The sequence below is a fragment of the Euprymna scolopes genome, chromosome 34, assembly GCF_053919585.1.
Source record: "Euprymna scolopes isolate OS-2025 chromosome 34, ASM5391958v1, whole genome shotgun sequence".
Lineage (NCBI taxonomy): Eukaryota > Metazoa > Mollusca > Cephalopoda > Sepiida > Sepiolidae > Euprymna > Euprymna scolopes.
Window position 1 is genome coordinate 54,270,966 of NC_136515.1, and position 23,728 is coordinate 54,294,693.

The 23,728-nt window shown below is 35.2% G+C and overlaps 1 protein-coding gene across 2 annotated transcripts in view; it reads left to right on the forward strand.

Annotated features, from left to right (window-relative positions):
- The window catches only part of LOC145259204 (phosphatidylinositol-3,5-bisphosphate 3-phosphatase MTMR2-like), a 108,331-nt gene that overhangs the window by 69,572 nt on the left and 15,031 nt on the right, over nucleotides 1–23,728 (forward strand). For both annotated transcript variants that reach the window (XM_080117035.1, XM_080117036.1), the window contains exons 10-16: nucleotides 1,919–2,010; nucleotides 4,414–4,507; nucleotides 6,570–6,668; nucleotides 8,642–8,749; nucleotides 13,329–13,421; nucleotides 16,369–16,482; nucleotides 22,125–22,304. In XM_080117035.1, the coding sequence (XP_079973161.1) occupies nucleotides 1,919–2,010; nucleotides 4,414–4,507; nucleotides 6,570–6,668; nucleotides 8,642–8,749; nucleotides 13,329–13,421; nucleotides 16,369–16,482; nucleotides 22,125–22,304 (780 nt within the window). The remainder of the gene's footprint in view (nucleotides 1–1,918; nucleotides 2,011–4,413; nucleotides 4,508–6,569; nucleotides 6,669–8,641; nucleotides 8,750–13,328; nucleotides 13,422–16,368; nucleotides 16,483–22,124; nucleotides 22,305–23,728) is intronic.

The following is a 23,728-nucleotide window of genomic DNA, read 5'->3' on the forward strand; positions in this document are numbered from 1 at the left end:
ATTTCATATTAAACAGCGAATGACGATAAATTGATTTTTCCTAACATGAAGCTATGAATAAATAATAGTTACGCAGCCGTGTAATTCGAATAAGCTGGTAATTCGAATAAGTCGATTTACATAGCCCAGTCACCTCCGGTCAATGTGTGACGTGCCCCTGCTACTTCCAGTCACAGCTGAGTCATGGTGCCTTCAATAAGTTTCCAGACATTTTCGTGTGGGCACTTTTATTGATAGTACACACATGAAACTCTAGTCCCCTTCGAAGTAATCTTCTCCGGCTGCAATGCATTTATACCGTTTCTACAACTTCTGGAAATCCTCTTGTGTGAGTGAGTCAACAACCCTTGTCACAGCCTCTTTCATCTCCTCAGGTTTTCCTTGAGCTTAGGGAACAACCAAAAGTCACAGGGAGCAAGTCTGGACTATTAGGGTGAGGAACTGTCTTGATGCCCATAGTCTGTGAAAGGGATAGTTGTGGACTGGTGCATTCACTCAAATTTTCTGTATCTTCAGTTCCTTGCAAATGATATCAAACTGTGCACTTATTGTCTCTATAGACACGCAATGGTCCTTATCCATGAAATTCTTTATTTGGCCAATCAACTCTGGTGTTCTGACTTCCTTACTCCTCTCATCATCGCTCACAGACTTCCTGCCTTCCTTAAATCTCTTATGTCACTCAAAAACTGATGCTCGATTTATGTAAGATGGTCCAAAAGCAGTCTGAAGCATTCCATAAGTTTCTGTGGCATTTTTCCAAGTTTAAAACAATTTTATTGCATATCATTCTTCAAAAGTGTCCTCATGTCCAGATGCATTTTCGAAATTCACCAACTGTGACAATCAGGCTTTAGTAGGGTGTATTCCAATTCCTGCTGTAGCTGCTAATTTGAACCCGAAATCATAAAACTTGGTCAGTCATCTCCAAAGATATATAGCAGTAACATAACGAATTTTCAAGAGTCTACGACAATTTTAAATGCCTATAAAAAAAAAGGTCTAGAAACTTATTGAACACACCTCGTACATTAATGAGATAACTCTCTTTAATTTTTCTAAATTTTTTGTAATGTTTATTTCTAAATTACTTATAGCTTTATTGGTTCCCTGACAAAGTAGGGATTTGACCAAGTAATTCACTCCTGTTTGTTCACCCTTTTCTCAATAACCACACCTTGGATTTTTAAAAAATTTTGCACAAACATAAGTCATGGTGAAAGTAAATTTTTGCCAGAAGAAATTTTCAAGGATAACTCTGGTTGCCCCCCCCCCCCCCCCCGGGGCATTATAGGGATACAATCATTCATACTTTTTGGTTGCCCCCCCCCCCCAGTTTTATTCAGAATGTTTCAAATCAAATTTTTCACATCAATCACAGACATAACTTGACTCACTGCAGTCAATACTCCCAACATTCAGCTTCATCGTGATCGATATGTCCAATGTCAAAGCTATTATTTATTCAAGGACAAATTTACAGCATTTGATCCAAGAATTCCACCTGCACGTGGCAATTTTTCTCTCATTTGTCGATTCATCAAAATGATAACAGAAATGCTTCTTGCAGCTTTCAGCGTATCCTAGCAATGTGCACCAATGAAAACAAACAGTCTCTTTGCATAACATGCATCGCAGTAGGTATGTTTTACCTTTACAGCATTCCCCTTTCCTTGACATAGCAGTCCTCTTTTATATCTTGGTCACTCTCAAATTTCTCTTTCCAGACTTATGAAGGGGAGACTCTGCATGCTCGGCTTGTTGTTGTTGTTTTTTTTTTTTTTTGTTTTTTTTGTGGCTTGTTCATATCTGGATAAGATGTATAATGTCCTGAAATGTTTAATGAATTGTTAAAAAAAGTATTCAAACACCATTAATTTATGCTTACGTGTTTGTTTCTTCTTTTCCTGTCTTCCAGGCGAAAGGTGGTGGATACGAAAACGAAGACGCTTACACAAATGCTGAACTCATTTTCTTGGATATCCACAACATTCACGTGATGAGAGAAAGGTAATGTGATTTCTATCGTTAGAAACAAGAACGATGCGATCAACCAATCTTTTGCTCAAGCAAATGACCCGATCGTTAAAATTAACACCGATGTAGAAGGTTTGCAAGATAACAAAAAATTATTTTACGAGGACATTTTTCAGGTCTATCTGATAAAACAATTGCACTTAAAGGAACGGTCAGAATCTAAAAAAGATCTCTAGGTTGGAATGCATGAGAGAGTGAGTCTTGCATCTGGTAGAATGCCTCATCCCCAGCTAGAAAATTAAACAGACACTTGTGTTTCATGTTTTTAAAATCATTGGTGCAGGAAGTGACAATTCCTACCGATCAGGAGATTCGAACCCAGCCATGAAGTCACCTCTGATTTTCTTTGCTAAGTCGTCACCTCTGGGTTGTTAACAATTGCCATGGAAATTAAGGGAGTTTTATAACCTATAAACCCAAATTCGAATGCAGGCAGTAAACAGTCTTGAAGGTTCAGACGAAGAAATTGTGAACATAACATAATAATAATAAAATATTATTTGTTTACGTCCAAATAAAAATATGGGCGATTTCCTAAGAAACAAGATCTTCTAGATGAAGATGCTAAGTTAATCGTATTATCATTTAAACAATCAACAACAAATCTAAATAAGTATATAAGCGATAAAAATAAACAGTAAAATTATCTATGGCATCACCGGACTGTAATACATAAGGTCTGGGGGTCCGATTTCCTAAGAAACAAGCTCTTCAAGGTGAAGATACTAACTTAACCATATAAAAAAATCAACAACAAATCCATGTGTATGTGTGTGTACATACATACATACATACATACATATATATATATATATATATATATATAGAGAGAGAGAGAGGGAGAGAGATGTATGTTATATAAGCCTTTAAGAAATTAAAAAGCAAAACAATTTGACTGCAACTTAATGTGTTGTTTATTATTAAAAAACAACACAAAGAAAAAAATGTATCTAACTGACAAATTAGGAAAAAATAAGCAATTCAGTTCACGTTTTAGGATGTCTTATAATTATTAGAACCGTGAAATCTTTTACCTGTAAAACACAAATTATTGAAGTACTGCATTTGAGAATGCATCGAGCACGTTACATGAGTGCAAATATTTCTATGAGCGTATATAACACATCGTTCAATAAGCTTCTCAGACTGACCGTCACTCCTGAGCAGAAATGAAACACATACATCGAATCTGTTGCCAACATCGCTGAAATAATGGTTGGATCATTCTACCGCTCTGGTAGGTATCTCACTGTCGATGCAATCTTCTACCTGTATAAAAGCCAATTATGTCCTAGGATTGAGTACTGTTACCACATCTGGGCAGGAGCTGCTCAGAACATCCTATTCTGCCTTGACAGTGTTCAGAACCAGCTTCGAAACCTAATAGGTGACGCCCTTTTCTCTTCCCTGCAATCTATTTCCCACAGAAGAGACGTTGCAAGCCTGTCTCTGCTCTATCATTATTTTCGTGGCAAGTGTTCGTCTGAGCCCCAATCTATTGTCCCTCTTGCCAAATTTCACAAAAACACTCGATTGCCTACAACCACTATCAACAATTCCCCTCACTTTCTAACTGTACTTAAATCTAAACGCAGATTCCATAAACAAAGTTTCTAAGAGCTGCCCGCCTGTTGAACTTTGTTCCATTGACCTGCTGTCCAGCAGACTACAACATGCTGGTCTTCAAGTTGAATGTAAACAAGTTCTTGTTGAGCCATCCCCTTGAATAATAAAATTATATCCAATTTTCACCACTAACGATTACTATCATTGACCACTGTCCACTCTTTAACCCTTATCCTTGAGTAGCCTTTGTGCCTTGATAAGTAGTGACTCCAAGCAAAAAAAAAAAAAAATTCCCCGGCCTAACATATACATGGCACCACTAATAAAAAATCTGGTTCTTGTCTAAAATTCCCTCTATATTAGAAAGCAAAAATAAAGAAAAAACTTTGATCTATGTAACTGTGACAAAATGAAAATATCATATTCCAAAAATCACATAAATTGATCAAGTAGTTTAAGGTATAAAGAAAATAGTTTTTAAGTGATTAATGGGAATTCATAGGCATAACATAAATCTTGCAAATTGAATCATTGAGTTGTCTCCTTTTGTTTCTTGACTTTGTTTTTAAAATGATGGGCAAGACAGTCTTTTTGGTCAGAATTTGACTTTTACAAATAAAATTACTTGATCAATTTGTGTGTTTTTTTTTGGGACATGATATTTTTGTATCATCATACAGAAGAACCAATTATGATTCAGAACTGATAATTAATCATCACCTTTATCCATTGTGCCATTTGTCTTTTGTTCTTTCTTGATATCCTTGTTTACTTGGTGACAATTTGTTTTTTCCTTTCAAAAAATTTTAGTTTGAGAAAATTAAAGGAAGTCTGTTTTCCCAACATTAACGAGACACATTGGTTGTCGAATATCGAAGCTACTCATTGGCTTGAACACATCAAGGTAAGTCAGAAATGCAGATTTTTCTTTCTTTTTTTTTTTTTTCTTTTTGTATTTTTTATGACTAGTTGAATCTACATAGTTTTGTTTAGGAGTTTAAAAAAAAAAAAAGAAAAAAAAGAGACTGACTTACTTATAAAGAAATGACGGAAATTAGATTTGGTGACTTTAATATCATAGTTAAATTATTTTGTGAAATAAGGCTCTTAAAGAGTTTTTTTTTTTTTTTTGTGATACCATGGGCATCACCTCCCATCCCCAAAGTGTGAGGAAGTGATTTAAAAAAAAAAAAAAAAAAAGAGGAAAAACTATAACACAAAGAGGAAATAAGTTTATCAGCAGAACAAAAGTATAGGAAGTGAAATTAGTAGAAAGACAATGATGAGAAAATGAGTCACCAAGGAACACAAAGGCCATCTGAAATAGGATTGTTGATCACGGTGTGGCAGTGACTTGGAACACAAAAGCTGTCTGAAATAGTTAATCAAAATGTGGTGGCAACTAGGACGAAAGACTGGACATAGAGGTCAATATATTTAGAGATAGTTTTAGCAGTAGAAGCAAGTTTTGTAACAACTGACGACAGTTTACTGTTTACGGACAATCTTGAATTCACAGCAATTAATGACGGTTCTCAAGTTTGTGACTGTTGACGCCATGTTGTGATTCAGAGTAGATCAAGACAATGAGTAGGAAGTTGTTCACTAAAGCATACAAAGGAAAGCTGAAATGGGATTGTTAAGCAAGGTGTGGCAAGTGATTGGGACAGAGGAGCACATATAAAGGTCAATGCATTTAGAGTTAGTTTTGCAACACTTTATGACAATTAGAGACAGTTGAGGACAGTTTTCAGTTTGAGACAGTGAATGGTAGGTCGTGTCTCGCATCAATGGCAAAGAAACTTTGACAGACAAGTAAGATGTGGACGTTAGCATTTAAAGGGATCGTTTTCCGCAATGGTATCACACACACACGCAGGGCAAAATTGATATCTACAGAATGTGCGTAGTCTTTTTTTTTTTTTTTTTCTCTGGAGTTTGTTTATTTTTTTATACTTGTGAACTTGTGCTTGGCATCAGCAGTTACTAATGTGAGAAACGATGACATGGCTAGAACAAAAAAAAAAACAAGGAGAAGAAAAAATAAAAAAGGAAATCACAAAACACTTTGTTAGTGTCAACGATTGCAAATCAATTAATAATAAAACTAACTAAAATGTCATATTCCAAAAATTACGTAAACTGATTCAATAGTTGTTGCAATATTTCATAATGGGGTATGTCAGGAGATTCTATTTATAAACGATGCTGCTAGGAACTGACGAATCAAATTAATTCACGTTCTGCTACCAACCAATCAGAAACCAGAATTCCTCCATAAATATCAAACCTTTCTGTAGCAATTTTGCATGTTTTCTTTGTGTCAACGTGGGAAGAATCTTTTGCTCTGTGGATTCCCACTTGAGAACTGTCTACTGTAAGCCAGTCACCTCCAGGATTTGTGTAGAACAACTAATCATCGGAAACTGTTCTGAAACTAAACATGGCTTACACTTTTAGATACACTTTCATAAAGAAAAACATTTTTAAGCGGTTAATGTGAAATCGTTAGCATTACAAGGCTAATCTTGCAAGTTTGAATTACTGTGAAGTTAACTCTTGTTTCTTAAAGATGGTGATGCAAAACAGTCCTGTTTTGCTTAGTTATAAAATTTTTGATTTTCTTTGGTAAAAATAAAAATACTTGATCAATTAAAATGATTTTTAGAACATGACATTTTCATTCCATGGCGGTTTTGTATATTATAAAAGATTTTTCCTTATTTTTTTTTTTTTTATTTACGTTGAACTGTAGACATGCACCCAAAAAAGTGTGTAGAGGGAGTTTGTCATCATTAGTCAAAAAAATAACAAAAATATCTCGTGACAATAATCATCTGTCACCACAGTACCACATTTACACAAAGGGTTCATTCTAAAAAAAAAAAACAAGAAATAATTTCATGACTTTTGATTATGAAATTTGGTTATTTTTATTTGTCTAATAACAATTGTTTTCTTTCTAGCAAATTCTGGCTGGCGCCGTTCGTATTGCTGACAAAGTGGAATATTACAAGACTTCTGTGCTTGTTCATTGCAGTGATGGTTGGGATAGAACTGCCCAAGTAAGTAGCTTATCTATTATATAAATTTCAGTTTTTTGTGTTTGTATGTGTATTTGCATGTCTGCTAAAAACTTTTGTCATTTGCATCGTACAGGCACGAACGTAGTATCGTTAGCGTGATCTTTCGGACACATAATATTGAAAAATTGGAAAGAATCAATTATTTTGTGTAGAAATGTCAGTTTGTTTGAAGTGGGGTGAGGGGGGGGGTTATAAAAATCTTACGGCACCATTTACAAAAACCATGCATGTGCAAACCGGCATTACGTTCTTATGTTTTAAAAAGCTAAATTTGCGACATAACATTTGTGTCCCTGTGGTCCCATCGATAATGTGTTCACTTACTAAATTAAATTATACAAGTTTGCGTCCAACACACATCAATTTTTTTTTTATTTTTGGTTAGAAAATTTTGCTTTCGATTTTGCTTCTGACTGATGGCACCCAAGTTCCTTTGTTTTTTTGTTTTTTTTTTATGACCGAACAATCCCCCCCCCCTCCGCTAAAGTAAGCATGCAAAGACACCCAGACAGTTCACAGAGTTTTATAATTATTAAGATATATATATATATATATATATATATATATCTTGCATGCTTACTTATCAAAAACATGGTAATATATATATATGTTACCTTCCTCTTGGAAAAATCGGAAGATTTGGGGGAATCGGAAGAATTGATGCCTATTTTCCAATTCCAAAACAATTCTTTTAATTGTCTTTTTTATTTACTTTTGCTTAAAGTAAGATATTTAATTGCTGGTAATAACGATAAAATAATAAATATTTATTAGTTTTAAATTACTAGTAAAGCAAAAATCGATAGATCATCCTCCATAAGTGTATTTTGACGTTTAGGAAAATATCTGCATATTTAACGTGTGTTTTTATGAAAGTCGGGGAAAATAACAATCTTATAGTTAAATGATTAGAAATTTATAAAGAATCGGAATCAGTAATTGTATCGGAATCAAGGAAAAATATTGGAATCGTCCTATCACTAATATATATATATACATATATATATATATATATATATATATATATATATATATATATATATATATTTAAACAAACTATAATAAATATAAAGACATTATAATAATGTAAATATACTAAAGTATAATTAACCAAAAGGAAGATGGGGATCGTGACTGAATTTAGATGTGAATTTAAAATGTGAAAAATAGATTATATCATTACTGTATTTTGGGGTAATTGCACCATTAAAAAAGAGGGCTCTTTATATGCGTGGTTGCCAAAAGGGCATATTTAGCTAGTTGGCGCAATTACCTCAAAGTACAATATATATATATATATATATATATATATATATATATATATATATATATATATATTTAAATGAGTGAGGTCACCAACAATTGGTATGTATCTTTAAAAAAAAAATTTATTATTCCGTATTTTTATTTTTAATTTTTAAAAAATATTTAGATCATTGTAATAATGTTTTTACATCATTGAAATAGTTTTTAACGCGTTTCAAGCGTTCTGTGAAACGTCCTCTTCAGAAAGTATTCAAAATGTAAAATATTTAAAATTTATTTAAAATGTGTTTATAATGTAAAAGAGCATTTTCGCAGTCCATTTTGGTGACATGTTTCCGAGCGGTGGAAATGTCTGTAAATGATTCTAAAGGTCTTCATGGATATGTTCCATCCCTACCCTTGCTTATTGAGGGGGGGGGGCAGACCATGGTCATTGCTGTATTTTGCTATTCCCTCCTTTTTCTTATGTTTCTCCTTTTTCTCCTTTTCTTTCTTTATTTAAAGTACTATATATATATATATATATATATATATATATATATATATATATATATATATATATATATGGACTTCATGGGTGGCATTTGGGAGGGAGGAACATCTTGCATTTATTACATTATTATCAAAAAAGATTAAATCTTGAATTAAATGTAAAATGATTGGTTTAAACTCCTTTTCTTCCACAGCTTACATCTTTGGCAATGATTATGCTTGACCCATACTATCGAACTCTCAAAGGGTTTGAAGTTCTTGTAGAGAAAGAATGGCTGAGTTTTGGACACAAATTTGCACAGGTAAGAAATTTGAATACTTATGCAGTATGAGCTTTCAAATGAATGCATTTTAGACAAAAACTTGATTACATATGTGTGAATTAGTTATCAGTTTTGCTTTATGTTGAAGAGTCCTTAAAATCTAGAGGAGATAACCTTTGGCGGACTGGTATTATCTTTTTTTATAAGAATAAGGGTAAATGAGTGTTGTGTAGTGGAAGTTGGGTAAGGTTTAATTATATAAGAGGATGACTCAACAAGAACTTCTTTACATTAGACTTGAAAAACGACCATGTTATAGTCAGTTGGGAAGCAGCCCTATAGTATTGTGTTGTAAAAAAAATAGTTCTAGCAAATCTACTCTATGATTTTTCATAATTTTTGGAGTTTTTATTAAGTTCAACATGACACATAAGTACGTAATAGTGTTTTTACCTAAAATGCATTTTTAAAATCAAATTATAATGCCCAAATACTGAAATTTGCTTTATTCTTTAAAAGAAATGAAATCTCCACTTGTGTGTTGCCCTGTGATCATCTCTGTGTTTACGCTCTAGTAAACATAATGCAAGAAAAATTGTATAAATCAGTTTTGTGATGTTCATCAAAGATGTGTGATGATTATCAAACAAGCAAGTGGCCACGCGTTTGTGCTTTATGTGGCTGTACAAACGATAAATAAATAATCATCAACACTCACATTGGAGATGTCCTTCTATCCTGAGGGCAGAGAAGAAAGAAAAATCAAAAAGATCCAAGATGGCATCTGTGATCTTTTAAAGCCCTTGATCTTGCACAGTTTTCGCATGGTCACATGACACACCTGCTAATGGAGAATGCCAGACATGATAAAAGCAGGTTGCTGGGAGGAATTGGGAAAGCATTTAAACCTGTGTACCGTGAACAATGCTCTGCATCTCATCAGATCTTTTGGATATAACCCGTGTAGTGAAATTTGATTTGCGTCTCATTAGACCTTTTCTTTTTTGCTTTGCTACATGATATGCGTATGATACTGCCAAAATTTTTTACTCCAGAAGTTGAAGATCTGTGAAGACGAGAGTGGTACTATTAAAACAAGCAACTTTTTGTGCTGTGGAATTTATTCTTCTACATAGTTGTTCTCAATGTAGTTTTGCCAGAAATTTAATGATGTACGTCCAGGACAAGGGTTGCTTTCTTAGCGTTTCACACCATCAATATCTGCAACAGAGGAAATGCCATTTTTAGGTCATGAATGCATAAGGTCAGTCATCATAACAATTACTTTAGGAGCACCTCATTTATATATTGATTTTCAAGAAGTCAAAGGAGAGAACTCTGTAATTGCATATAACTTCCTTTCAAGTTTCAGCTGGGGGGGGGGGGGGTCCCTTGAGCCCCAAAGCATCAAAGTCTACACTATTGTACCCCAAACATTATCTGTCTGATTGGGGTTTAGTTATGTTGGCCCCAGTGGCAATCTTCTTTTTTAGATGCCAAGTTGCAGACTTGTGGATTTTATTGACAATCTCCCTGAACCAAACTCACTGTCTACTCTAACAACTCTGCTTGCCTTCTAAATATATCTACTTTTGACCAGAATTCCTAAATAACAGAGTTTTTTTTTTCTTCATTATTTTCAGCCAACTATGAGAACTGGCTACATCTTTTTACTCAGTAGAAATGTACGTTGTTTGAAATGAATAAAAAAAAATTCTCTCTCTCTGTTTAGTAGCTGTCAAATATAATAAAGAAAGCAATTGTCGCTAACGCTGAAATTACAGGCAGGTTTTTGGCCTTATGATTGTCGCAGTGGTCGTCATGCTATGATAGAAACAACACAAAACAAATAAGCTGTAGGATGACTTAGTTGTGCTCGGTGTATGCGTGATACCATTGTGGAAAGGGGCCTGTATAGGTATAAGAGTTGTCTGTCCCTGAACAGGAAGTAATCAGAGATAACCTCCCTTGAACAGAAAGTAATAGGGGTAATCTTCCCTTAACGGGAAGTAACCAGTGGTGATCTCCCCTGATGGTTATATATAATACCTATTTACTATGCCTCCCCACGGGACAGAGTTAGACACCAGGGTCGTTTTTTAATGTGGAGAAAAGGTACAAAAATAAAAAATTGTCTCAGTCGTGAAGGACTGATCCTCCACCGAAAGAGAACAAGAAATTGAAGTGCAGCATCTGAAGAACAGATACTACACTTTGAGGTATTTGCTCCCCCACTGAGAAAATTAGGCACAAGGCTGATTTTTAAAGTGAGGAGTGAAGGGGAAATGGGGACCAACTCCCCGGGAAGTAGGGGAGCTGGATAGTGACAATTGGTATGAAGAGTTGCCCCTACATTAACCAAGGTCTTATATGTGGGGTCGCTCCCACATATGGTCTTTGCTTGCAATATCTGCCGGAACAGATGGTATTTATTTGCTCCCCCACCGAGCAAATTAGGCACAAGGCCAATTTTTAATGTGAGGAGTGAAGGGAGGGGGAAGGGAAAAAGGGGACCAGCTCCCGAGAGGTGGGAAATGGGAGCTGGTTAAAGGTCAGGCATGTGGGGTTGCCCCCACATCTGGTCTTTGCTAGTCATAGCTTGCAGTATCTGCCGGAACAGATGGTATTTATTTGCTCCCCCACCGAGCAAATTAGGCACAAGGCCAATTTTTAATGTGAGGAGTGAAGGGAGGGGGAAGGGAAAAGGGGGCCAGCTCCCGAGAGGTGGGAAATGGGAGCTGGTTAAAGGTCAGGCATGTGGGGTTGCCCCCACATCTGGTCTTTGCTAGTCATAGCTTGCAGTATCTGCCGGAACAGATGGTATTTATTTGCTCCCCCACTGAGCAAATTAGGCACAAGGCCGTTTTTAATGTGAGGTAAAAACCAGCTCCCCTAAAAGTAGGCAAAAAGGGGGCACTCTGGTCACCAAAAATAATAATTGTCCCAGTATAGAGGGTTTCCCCTCCATTGACTGGTACAAATTATCTTAAGTGCAGCATCTGCCGGAACAGATGGTATTTATTTGCTCCCCCACTGAGCAAATTAGGCACAAGGCCGTTTTTAATGTGAGGTAAAAACCAGCTCCCCTAAAAGTAGGCAAAAAGGGGGCACTCTGGTTACCAAAAATAATAATTGTCCCAGTATAGAGGGCCTCCCCTCCACTGACCGGTACAAATCATCCCAAGTGCAGCATCTGCCGGAACAGATGGTATTTATTTGCTCCCCCACTGAGCAAATTAGGCACAAGGCTGTTTTTAATGTGAGGTAAAAACCAGCTCCCCTTAAAGTAGGCAAAAAGGGGGCACTCTGGTTACCAAAAATAATAATTGTCCCAGTATAGAGGGTTTCCCCTCCATTGACTGGTACAAACCATCTTAAGTGCAGCATCTGCCGGAACAGATACTACACTTTGATCTTGACCAAAAATGCCAAGTTATTATTTAGCCGTTAAAATTGTTTTTAATGGATCAAAAATTGGTCAAAATTGAAAAAGTTGTTAAACATTTTGTACATTCATCTTAGTTTATTTTTCATTTTTAATCACTTTATATGTGTATCACATTAGTACAGTGGTAACGTCACCAGCCTTGAATGCTAGAGTTTCGGTTTCGATTCTAGCTGATGGCACCTAAAATACTTTTTTTTTTTTTACTTTTAAAACCATTACTTTATAATAATATATACGAAATCTGGACAAATTAAAATATTATATTCAAGCGTATTTTACGCACGCTAGTATCACATAAATTGATCAAATAAATTTTAAAATGAAATTCGTATTACAACGCAATATTTTGTAAAATAAACAAACATTTATTTGTTTAAAAGTAATATTTTGACAAATTACCCCATCATTATATTTTTTTTTTTTTTTTTTTTTTGCCATGATAAATGGAAAAATTCAGTAGTAGTTCTTCAACAGTTACATTTTTTAATGTCTGGAAGATTATGCTTGGTGCGCATGGCATGGAAGTTAAGGTTGTGCTCTCTGTGGTATAAGCATTGTTTGGTTTTTAAAATGAAATACGTATATGTTTATAAACCAAATTACAATGCAATATTTTGTAAAATAAACAAACATTTGCTTACAAAATATTGTTGTTGTAATTTGGTTTATACACGTATATCATACATATTTCATTTTAAAATTTAAACAACGTTTATATCACGGTGAACACAACCATAACTTTCAAATAGGTTTTTTTCTAAGAAAATCTAATTTTGTGAGGACAGAGTATCACACTCTGCCATCTTCAATAAACAAAGGGAGATAACTGAATTTGAATGTCTGAGATTTTGTTTGCTTTCAGCCTTGTAATACTATGATTTACTATTAATCGCTTAAAATCATATAAAAAAGCTGATTTTCTATATAAAGAAAAAAACTGCTTGATAAATTTACATGATTTTTGGAATGTAATCTTTTTCTGTATTTTTGTTTTTCGATGTGGAGGAATTTTGGACAACCATCGTTCATTTTTTTTTTTTATCTTTTCAAATTTTCTATTTTGAATTACAGATTCTTAATAACTGCCATGGTGTCACTTTGTGTGTGTGCAATGAACTTGTCAATTTTAATAATGCAATGTAATAGCTTTTTTTTTGTTTGTTTTTACAGAGAATTGGACATGGAGAAGACAAACACTCTGATGCCGATCGTTCTCCAGTTTTCCTCCAATTCATCGATTGCGTTTGGCAAATGACCAATCAGGTCCGTGCTTAAAACTCTTCTATTCGTTGCCATGATCAAGTGCTGTAGTTTGATTGAAGCATTGTGATTTTCTCAATATTTATAAAATTGAGCCATTTATTACACTGACATTTAGATTAAAATGACAAATTCATATTTTCAGTAGAACAACAGTAGCTTTCTAATATACTGATCAAGATTACTCACTTTTTCCCAGGCAATGCTGGGAAAGGTCACTAGTAATATATATATATATATATATATATATATATATATATATATATATATATATATTATTATTATTATTAAATGCCTACAGACACTAGTGTTTCATCAGTGCAGGAATAATCAGTCACGATTAACACTAGTCGAGAGATTCAAACCCTGCAACAGAAATCATGTCTGGCTTCATTTAAAGGACCGAATCCATTTGGTTACCGTCAACTGCAAGAAATACAGATGAGATTTAAACATTTATTCTTTTTGTTAAATGCTTTTAACGTCAGTCAGAGTGATCTAATCATTATATGACGATCTGCGCATATGAGCTAAGTTGACCGACATATGAGCACTTTCAGTTGAAATATATATATATATATATATATATATATATATATATACACTAGTAGGAAGATTCTGATTTCTGGGATTGAATGATGTGCCATCCTTCCATACTTTTTATTGTCATCGAAATTTGTAAAATCGCCGATTTTTTTTTTTTTTTTTTTTTTTTTTTTTTTTTCTAAATGAAATCAATTGATTGCCTGGTCTAGTTAGCCCCCCCCCCCCCCCGCAGTGTACTGGGAGGACAGAGGACTCAGTCCACAATACGTTGTGCTCTGCATTGCATTGTAGAGAATTTACTGTTGATTTTATAAAATTATTTTTAAATAATGGCTTCACTTTAGGTTTGAAATATAAAAGTAAACTATCATGAGTCAGTTGTGTTCTAAACAGAAACATTCATTTCAAACGCGCCCCTGTCATATCAAAGAACCAACTGTCGCTTTTATGAGATTATTTTTATGTAGTCACTTGAATCAAGCTAAAAAAGAAATGTTCATTTCAAACACGCCCCTGTCTTATCTGTCTCATAAAAGAATCTACAGTTGATTTTATAAGCTGGGCCTTTCTGCTTGTGCGGTGATAAAACTTATCAAATGCACTTGTGATGTTAGGTTGTATAAAAATGTTAACTTTGGTCAAAATCAGACTTCCTTCTTTCATCGGATCATTTCGATTATTGATCTGCAATACTTAGCAGATATATTCCAATACAAAATCTAACTAAGAACACATCCATACACATCAAGTATCTTTGTGTAAAATTTAAAAAAAAAATAGGCCCAGCCGTTTCCGAGTTCATAGGAAACAAAAACACTAACACACACTAAGTTCCTTTTATATAATCTCATATATAAACGGCTATATGTCTGTTGCTTTATCTGTCTGTCTCCATATTTTCAAACTCTATCTCCTCTGAAACTAAAAGTCGTGGAGCGGCGCTAGGAGCCCCAAATGATTGAATTTTTTGCGGGCCGCTCCTTTATGGGTCTTTAGCCGGTTAAAATAGTTTTTAAGGGCCAAAAATAGGAAAAAATCGTTAGACATTTTGTATATTCATCTTTGTTTTTGAGTCTTAATCGGTTTATATGCATGTTATGTGTGTCACATTGGTACGGTCGTAATTTCACCAGCTTTGAAAGCTACAGTTTCAGTTTCAATTCTAGCTGATGGCACCTAAATACTTTTATTTATATTTTTGAAATCACAACTCTATAATATTATATATGAAATCTGTAAAAATTAAAATATCATATTTAAACGTATTTTACGCCCGGGCAAATCTAGTAGTGTATATATATATATATATATATATATATATATATATATATATATATATAATCTTATTCAAACACTACCATATTTTAATATATGGTTGAATAGCAGTTTTAGTCATTTAGAAATGCTTTAAAGCTTCACTGCTCACTCATTTTTCGACCAAATTTCAAAAAATTATTACAGTTTATAGATCACCTTCTCAGCTATATTGTGAAAAAAAAAAAATTTTAATTTTCGTTCAGTAAAACAAAAGTTATGATGAATTTACTGGTGTTCAAAATCGTAAAAATTTGTAAGGAGGTGAGCGACGTTTTTTATGACTGGTTTTCATAGCAACCATGTCGCTTCAGCGACTACTGTTGCTACCAATTCATCGCTCGCGAAAAGAGAAGTAACAAATGAAACAGAGAATGAAAGAGAGATAATGGGGGGGGGGATTTTATTGAAAGCAGACAAGTGCCGTACATTGTTATTACATATGTGTATGTTATGTTTACGGGGGCAAAAAGTAAGACTGAAATTAAACAAAGAACAAGTAAATTTACTAGAAGCCTGGAAAAATCATAGATTGCAATAGAAAAATGCAAGCATGAAAAGTAACATGGTTAAGTTTAAATGTGGAAAAGTAAAGGACTAGTTGTTAAAACTGGAAAAGAAAAAGGCAAGATATTCTAGTAAAAAATATAAATTTAGAACTTAAAATATTGCAGTATGAAGAATATTTTAATTCAATTTATAACATTATATAATCAATTCTTAGTATTGCAATATTTTAAGTTATAAATTTATTATGTTTTTTACTAGAATATCTTTCCTTTTCTTTTCCAGTTTTAACAACTACTCCTTTACTTTTCCATGTTTAAGCTTAACCATATTACTTTTCATACTCGCATTTTTCTATCATAATATATATATATATATATATATATATATATATATATATATATATATATATATATGCAAGTGTTGAGTTACATTCTAATGACTAAAAATTAGAATCGGTCCACTGTCATGACTTTTGGATAATTTTTTTTTTTTTTTTGTTAGTTTTAACATGAGTCACAAACTGTATGAGTACAGAATAATTCACTATTTAAATTTTCATATTGCATTTTCTTTGTTTCAGTTTCCAATTGCATTTGAGTTCAATGAACATTTCCTGATCACGATAATGGATCATTTGTATTCATGTTTATTCGGAACATTTCTTTATAATACGGAACAACAACGTGTCAAAGAGGTAAATGATTCTTCTATTTTTTTTTTTAACTCTCTCTCTCTCTGCATTGCACTCTTTCTCTCTTTCTCTCTACATTGCTCTCTCTCTCTACATTGCTCTCTCTCTCTATATATATATTGCTCTCTCTCTCTCTCTCTCTCTCTACATTGCTCTCTCTCTCTCTCTACATTGCTCTCTCTCTCTCTCTACATTGCTCTCTCTCTCTCTACATTGCTCTCTCTCTCTCTCTACATTGCTCTATCTCTCTCTCTACATTGCTCTCTCTCTCTCTCTCTACATTGCTCTCTCTCTACATTGCTCTCTCTCTCTCTCTCTCTACATTGCTCTCTCTCTCTCTCTCTACATTGCTCTCTCTCTACATTGCTCTCTCTCTACATTGCTCTCTCTCTCTTTCTACATTACTCTCTCTATATATATATATATTGCTTTCTCTCTCTCTCTCTCTCTCTACATTGCTCTCTCTCTCTCTCTACATTGCTCTCTCTCTCTTTCTACATTGCTCTCTCTCTCTCTCTACATTGCTCTCTCTCTCTCTCTCTACATTGCTCTCTCTCTCTCTACATTGCTCTCTCTCTCTCTCTCTCTCTACATTGCTCTCTCTCTACATTGCTCTCTCTCTCTCTCTACATTGCTCTCTCTCTCTCTCTACATTGCTCTCTCTCTCTCTCTCTACATTGCTCTCTCTCTCTCTCTACATTGCTCTCTCTCTCTCTCTACATTGCTCTCTCTCTCTCTCTCTACATTGCTCTCTCTCTCTCTACATTGCTCTCTCTCTCTACATTGCTCTCTCTCTCTACATTGCTCTCTCTCTCTCTACATTGCTCTCTCTCTCTCTATATTGCTCTCTCTCTCTCTACATTGCTCTCTCTCTATATTGCTCTCTCTCTACATTGCTCTCTCTCTACATTGCTCTCTCTCTACATTGCTCTCTCTCTACATTGCTCTCTCTCTCTCTACATTGCTCTCTCTCTCTACATTGCGCTCTCTCTCTCTCTCTCTCTCTACATTGCTCTCTCTCTCTCTCTACATTGCTCTCTCTCTCTACATTGCTCTCTCTCTCTCTACATTGCTCTCTCTCTCTCTCTACATTGCTCTCTCTCTCTCTCTCTACATTGCTCTCTCTCTCTCTACATTGCTCTCTCTCTCTCTCTCTACATTGCTCTCTCTCTCTCTCTACATTGCTCTCTCTCTCTCTACATTGCTCTCTCTCTCTCTACATTGCTCTCTCTCTCTCTACATTGCTCTCTCTCTCTCTACATTGCTCTCTCTCTCTCTACATTGTTCTCTCTCTCTACATTGCTCTCTCTCTACATTGCTCTCTCTCTCTCTCTCTACATTGCTCTCTCTCTCTCTACATTGCTCTCTCTCTCTCTACATTGCTCTCTCTCTCTCTCTACATTGCTCTCTCTCTCTCTCTCTACATTGCTCTCTCTCTCTCTACATTGCTCTCTCTCTCTCTCTACATTGCTCTCTCTCTCTCTCTACATTGCTCTCTCTCTCTCTACATTGCTCTCTCTCTCTCTACATTGCTCTCTCTCTCTCTACATTGCTCTCTCTCTCTCTACATTGCTCTCTCTCTCTCTACATTGCTCTCTCTCTCTCTACATTGTTCTCTCTCTCTACATTGCTCTCTCTCTACATTGCTCTCTCTCTCTCTCTCTCTACATTGCTCTCTCTCTCTACATTGCTCTCTCTCTCTCTCTCTACATTGCGCTCTCTCTACATTGCTCTCTCTCTCTCTACATTGCTCTCTCTCTCTCTCTACATTGCTCTCTCTCTACATTGCTCTCTCTCTCTCTACATTGCGCTCTCTCTACATTGCTCTCTCTCTCTCTACATTGCTCTCTCTCTCTCTACATTGCTCTCTCTCTCTCTACATTGCTCTCTCTCTCTCTCTACATTGCTCTCTCTCTACATAGCTCTCTCTCTCTACATTGCTCTCTCTCTACATAGCTCTCTCTCTCTACATTGCTCTCTCTCTCTCTACATTGCTCTCTCTCTCTACATTGCTCTCTCTCTCTACATTGCTCTCTCTCTCTCTCTACATTGCTCTCTCTCTCTCTCTACATTGCTCTCTCTCTCTCTACATTGCTCTCTCTCTCTCTCTACATTGCTCTCTCTCTCTCTCTCTACATTGCTCTCTCTCTCTCTCTCTCTCTCTACATTGCTCTCTCTCTCTACATTGCTCTTTCTCTCTCTCTCTCTCTCTCTACATTGCTCTTTCTCTCTCTCTCTCTACATTGCTCTTTCTCTCTCTCTCTCTACATTGCTCTTTCTCTCTCTCTCTCTCTCTACATTGCTCTTTCTCTCTCTCTCTCTCTACATTGCTCTTTCGCTCTCTCTCTCTCTACATTGCTCTTGCTCTCTCTCTCTCTCTACATTGCTCTTGCTCTCTCTCTCTCTACATTGTACTTGCTCTCTCTCTCTCTACATTGCTCTTGCTCTCTCTCTCTACATTGCTCTTGCTCTCTCTCTCTCTACATTGCTCTTGCTCTCTCTCTCTCTCTACATTGCTCTTGCTCTCTCTCTCTCTCTACATTGCTCTTGCTCTCTCTCTCTCTCTACATTGCTCTTGCTCTCTCTCTCTCTCTACATTGCTCTTGCTCTCTCTCTCTCTCTACATTGCTCTTGCTCTCTCTCTCTCTACATTGCTCTTGCTCTCTCTCTCGACATTGCTCTTGCTCTCTCTCTCTCGACATTGCTCTTGCTCTCTCTCTCTCGACATTGCTCTTGCTCTCTCTCTCTCGACATTGCTCTTGCTCTCTCTCTCTCGACATTGCTCTTGCTCTCTCTCTCTCGACATTGCTCTTGCTCTCTCTCTCTCTACATTGCTCTTGCTCTCTCTCTCTCTACATTGTTCTTTCTCTCTCTCTCTCTCTCTACATTGCTCTTTCTCTCTCTCTCTCTCTCTACATTGCTCTTTCTCTCTCTCTCTCTCTCTACATTGCTCTTTCTCTCTCTCTCTCTCTACATTGCTCTTTCTCTCTCTCTCTCTCTCTCTCTCTCTACATTGCTCTCTCTCTCTCTCTACATTGCTCTCTCTCTCTCTCTCTCTCTACATTGCTCTCTCTCTCTACATTGCTCTTGCTCTCTCTCTCTCTCTCTACATTGCTCTTGCTCTCTCTCTCTCTCTACATTGCTCTCTCTCTCTCTCTACATTGCTCTTGCTCTCTCTCTCTCTCTCTCTCTACATTGCTCTTGCTCTCTCTCTCTCTACATTGCTCTTGCTCTCTCTCTCTCTACATTGCTCTTGCTCTCTCTCTCTCTCTCTACATTGCTCTTGCTCTCTCTCTCTCTCTCTACATTGCTCTTGCTCTCTCTCTCTCTCTACATTGCTCTCTCTCTCTACATTGCTCTCTCTCTCTCTCTACATTGCTCTTTCTCTCTCTCTCTCTCTCTCTCTCTACATTTCTCTCTCTCTCTCTCTCTCTCTACATTTCTCTCTCTCTCTCTCTCTCTCTACATTTCTCTCTCTCCCTCTCTACATTGCTCTCTCTCCCTCTCTACATTGCTCTCTCTCCCTCTCTACATTGCTCTCTCTCTCTCCCTGTCTTTCTACATTGCTCTCTCTCTCTCTCTCTCCCTGTCTTTCTACATTGCTCTCTCCCTCTCTTTCTACATTGCTCTCTCCCTCTCTTTCTACATTGCTCTCTCCCTCTCTTTCTACATTGCTTTCTCTCTCTCTCTTTCTACATTGCTCTCTTTCTCTCTTGTGTGTGCACTTTCTACTTTACCCCTTCTTTCTTTCTGCTCTCTATCTTTATCTCTATTTCAATTCTGTTTATAATTGGAACATAAGAGGCTTCTATTTGGGATCATGTCAAACAACAACCTTGGACTGACACACTAAGTGAGACAATCACAGCCAGTGTAGTGAACACCCACATGTTCATAACATTCTAGTATCCCTAACCTCTTGTTCAGCAAATTGACCTCGACTGACCTTTCATTTCCTGTTTTTACTCGTGCAGTATCTAACACGCATCACAGTTATTTTCCCCTAATGTTTCATCTGATGTAACCTCTGATCATCTTGTCAAACTCTGAATCTGTACAGAATTCAAACTGAAACCGTTGTTTATTCATGGTCGTAGATTGTTCTCATTCTGTCAGCCATGACTTTGTACAAGTTTTTAGTAATTAATTATAATCTTAATATCGCCTGTATTGAATATTGAATGTTCAACTTTCAGAAGACTCTAATATAGAACTTTATCCATTGCGCCACAGATTCATGTGAACATTTAGAGTTCAACAAGACACAAAAAGACATAAACAAAATCAAAGGTTACATTAGCGAAAGCGTTGCTTGAATAACATCCAAGATGAAAAGAATAATCCAAATAATTTAAATTATCAATCCTCGTCTCAAAAATTCTGAAACAGAAGATGAATTCAAGCATTTCTCTCCTTCAGATTCAAATTCTGGTGAAAACCTATATAATATATTTTCTGTTGAACTGAAAATAATTCCAACTTGGACAAAGTATTTATTGGAAGGAATTAAATTACATTTTATGCTTTACATGTTACTACGATCCATAAAAGTAAACTAATAAAGCAAAATCAAATATTGATATTGTAGGAGGAAAGGTATCAATGACAAAGGAACAAGAAAAAAAAAAGGACTGACTACACATTATAGATAGAAATCAATTACATGCTGCAGTGAGATGTTTGTATTATAGGCTGTACCTATCTGACGTTATTTAGTTATGATTTGTTTTCCTCGTTTTTTTTTTGTTTTTGTTTTTTTTGTAAAGTGGCAAATTTTTTTGATATTATTTTTTGTTTGAATCAAAGGGAATTTTTTTTTTTTTTTTTTTTTTTTTTTACATAGGCATCACCACATTATCAAGGCCAAGAGGCCACTCAAGGATAAGGGTTAAAGAGTGTACAGTAGAAATTGGACATTATAGTAATCATTAGTAATGAAAATTTGGTAAAGTTGATAACTTATATGGAACGGTTCATCAAGAACTTATTTACGTTAGACTTGAAGACAACCATATTGTAGTCAGCCGGAAAGCAGGAAAACGGAAGACAGTTCCACAGGCGTGCAGTTCTAAGAAAAAAGCTTTGTTCATGGAATCTACATTTAGGTTTAGGCACAGATAAAGAGTGGGGGGAATTATTGATAGTGTTTACATCTAGACGAGTGTTTCTTGTGAAAGTTTGGCGAGGGGGGACCATAGATTGAAGCTCATTCGAACACTTTCCATGAAAATAACGATACATCAGAGACAAACTCGCAACATCTCTTCTGTGAGATAAAGGTTGCAAGAAAGAGAAAAGGACATCTCCTACGAGGCTACGAAGTCTATTTTGAACTCTATCAAGGCAGGCCAAGTCCTTTCTAGCAGCTCCTGCCCAGATGTGGCAACAGTATTCCATCCTTGGACGTACCTGGCTCTTATATAGATAGAGAATTAAATCTGTAACGATAAATACAAAGTTATGTCCCATTTTTTTTAAATAATGGTTATTTGAAAATAATTCTGCCATGACATGCTGCAATGATCTGCAAAAAAAACAAAAACAGATCAGAATCAGATATTTTGTGGGAAGAAAGACAAAAGGTAAAGAGACTGACTTGACATTTTACATAAAATATTTTACGTGGATAAATGTTTTTGATTCAGGATGTGAAACCGAAAACCGTGTCTTTATGGAGTTTCATCAATAGCAATATGGAGGATTTCTTAAACCCGCTTTATGCCACATATTTGGACCAACATGTACTGCTGCCCGTTGCTAGTCTGCGTCAAATCGAGCTTTGGATGGGCTACTACTGCAGGTGGAATCCAAGACTTAGACCTCAGGTAAGTCGGAACGTCTTTCTCCAGAAGACGATTATTTCATTTTGTCCCATAAAATCAAGATCTTTAAAACTTAGAATATTGATTTTTTTTTTTTTTTTAAGAGGCTAAAGTAGTTTTCTTGAAATATTGTTAAATGTGTATATAAAATTATGTTTATAGAAGGCAGAACAATGTAGAGCTGCAACGGATAGGCACAAAGTGATTTCATTCAATACATGCATGTGTATTTGTGTGTATGTATATATATATATATATATATATATATATATATATATATATATATATATATATATATTATTAAATCTGATGTTATATAATTTTATTAAAATTCTTAATCCTTGACCCATGAATTTTCAAAGGTGAGCACTTTTCATCAAAGGATAAAAATCAGTAAAAAAAAAATATGTATTACTAGTTAGCATAAATTTGAAAAAGTATAAACAAAAATTATTTTGTGAACTAGATTTAAAAATAAAAATAAATAATCAAAGTAAAAGATAAAAAAAATCAATGAAATTGAATTCTCTAACGTCCAAATTGAAGAATCTACAATCCAAAGTGAAAGTTAAAAATAATTTTTTTTTTTCTTCTATTGATTTACTCTTTTCAAATTTTCTGCTTGCAAGGAAACGCTGCTAATGACTAGAATTCTATTCATAAATCGATTCCTTAAAAAACTTTTTGGATCATTTTATTATAAACTGACCATTTTGACTTTTACTTTCTAGTCCATGATATGGGCTTTATTTGTTAGGATTTTATTATCTCTACTATTATATAAAACAAACTTTGTGAGTTTGTTTCCTATGGACTCTGAAATGGAGGCGCCAATTTTTATAAAATTTCACACGAAGGTACTTTACATGCCTGACAGTGTTCATAGATAGGTTTTGTGTCAGAATGTCTTCGATAAGTATCGATAATCAGAATAATCTGAGGAAAAAAAGGAACAGGCGATTTTGACCAAAGTTAACGCCTTACACAGCCTAACATTATAAATAAATTCTGGAGCACAAAAGGTGGCTAGTTTTTATGGTACTATTCACGTCTTTGTAGTTTTTTAGCGTTTTAGTTTGGAGTTAAAAAATAGGAGGCTTTACTTTTGGAATGACCCTCATATCTATATTTTTATAAAGTAATAGGGTTCGTGTGTTTCTGTCTGTGTGTACAGCTCTCCATCATCAACGAAATATAAAGGAGGTAAGAGGGTAGATCTCTCCTGGTAGAGAAACATTAGAACCCATTTTAGGATGTTTCTGTTATAGGAGACATAAGAATCGTTGCCTAATTTCTTTATATACTAGTCTACAAACCACCCCCATATCGAATGACTTATGCTCATTTGCATATCACATTATATTAAATCTCTTTAACTAATTACCTCGACCTTATTACATATTGGAAATATTCTAATCATTTCAACT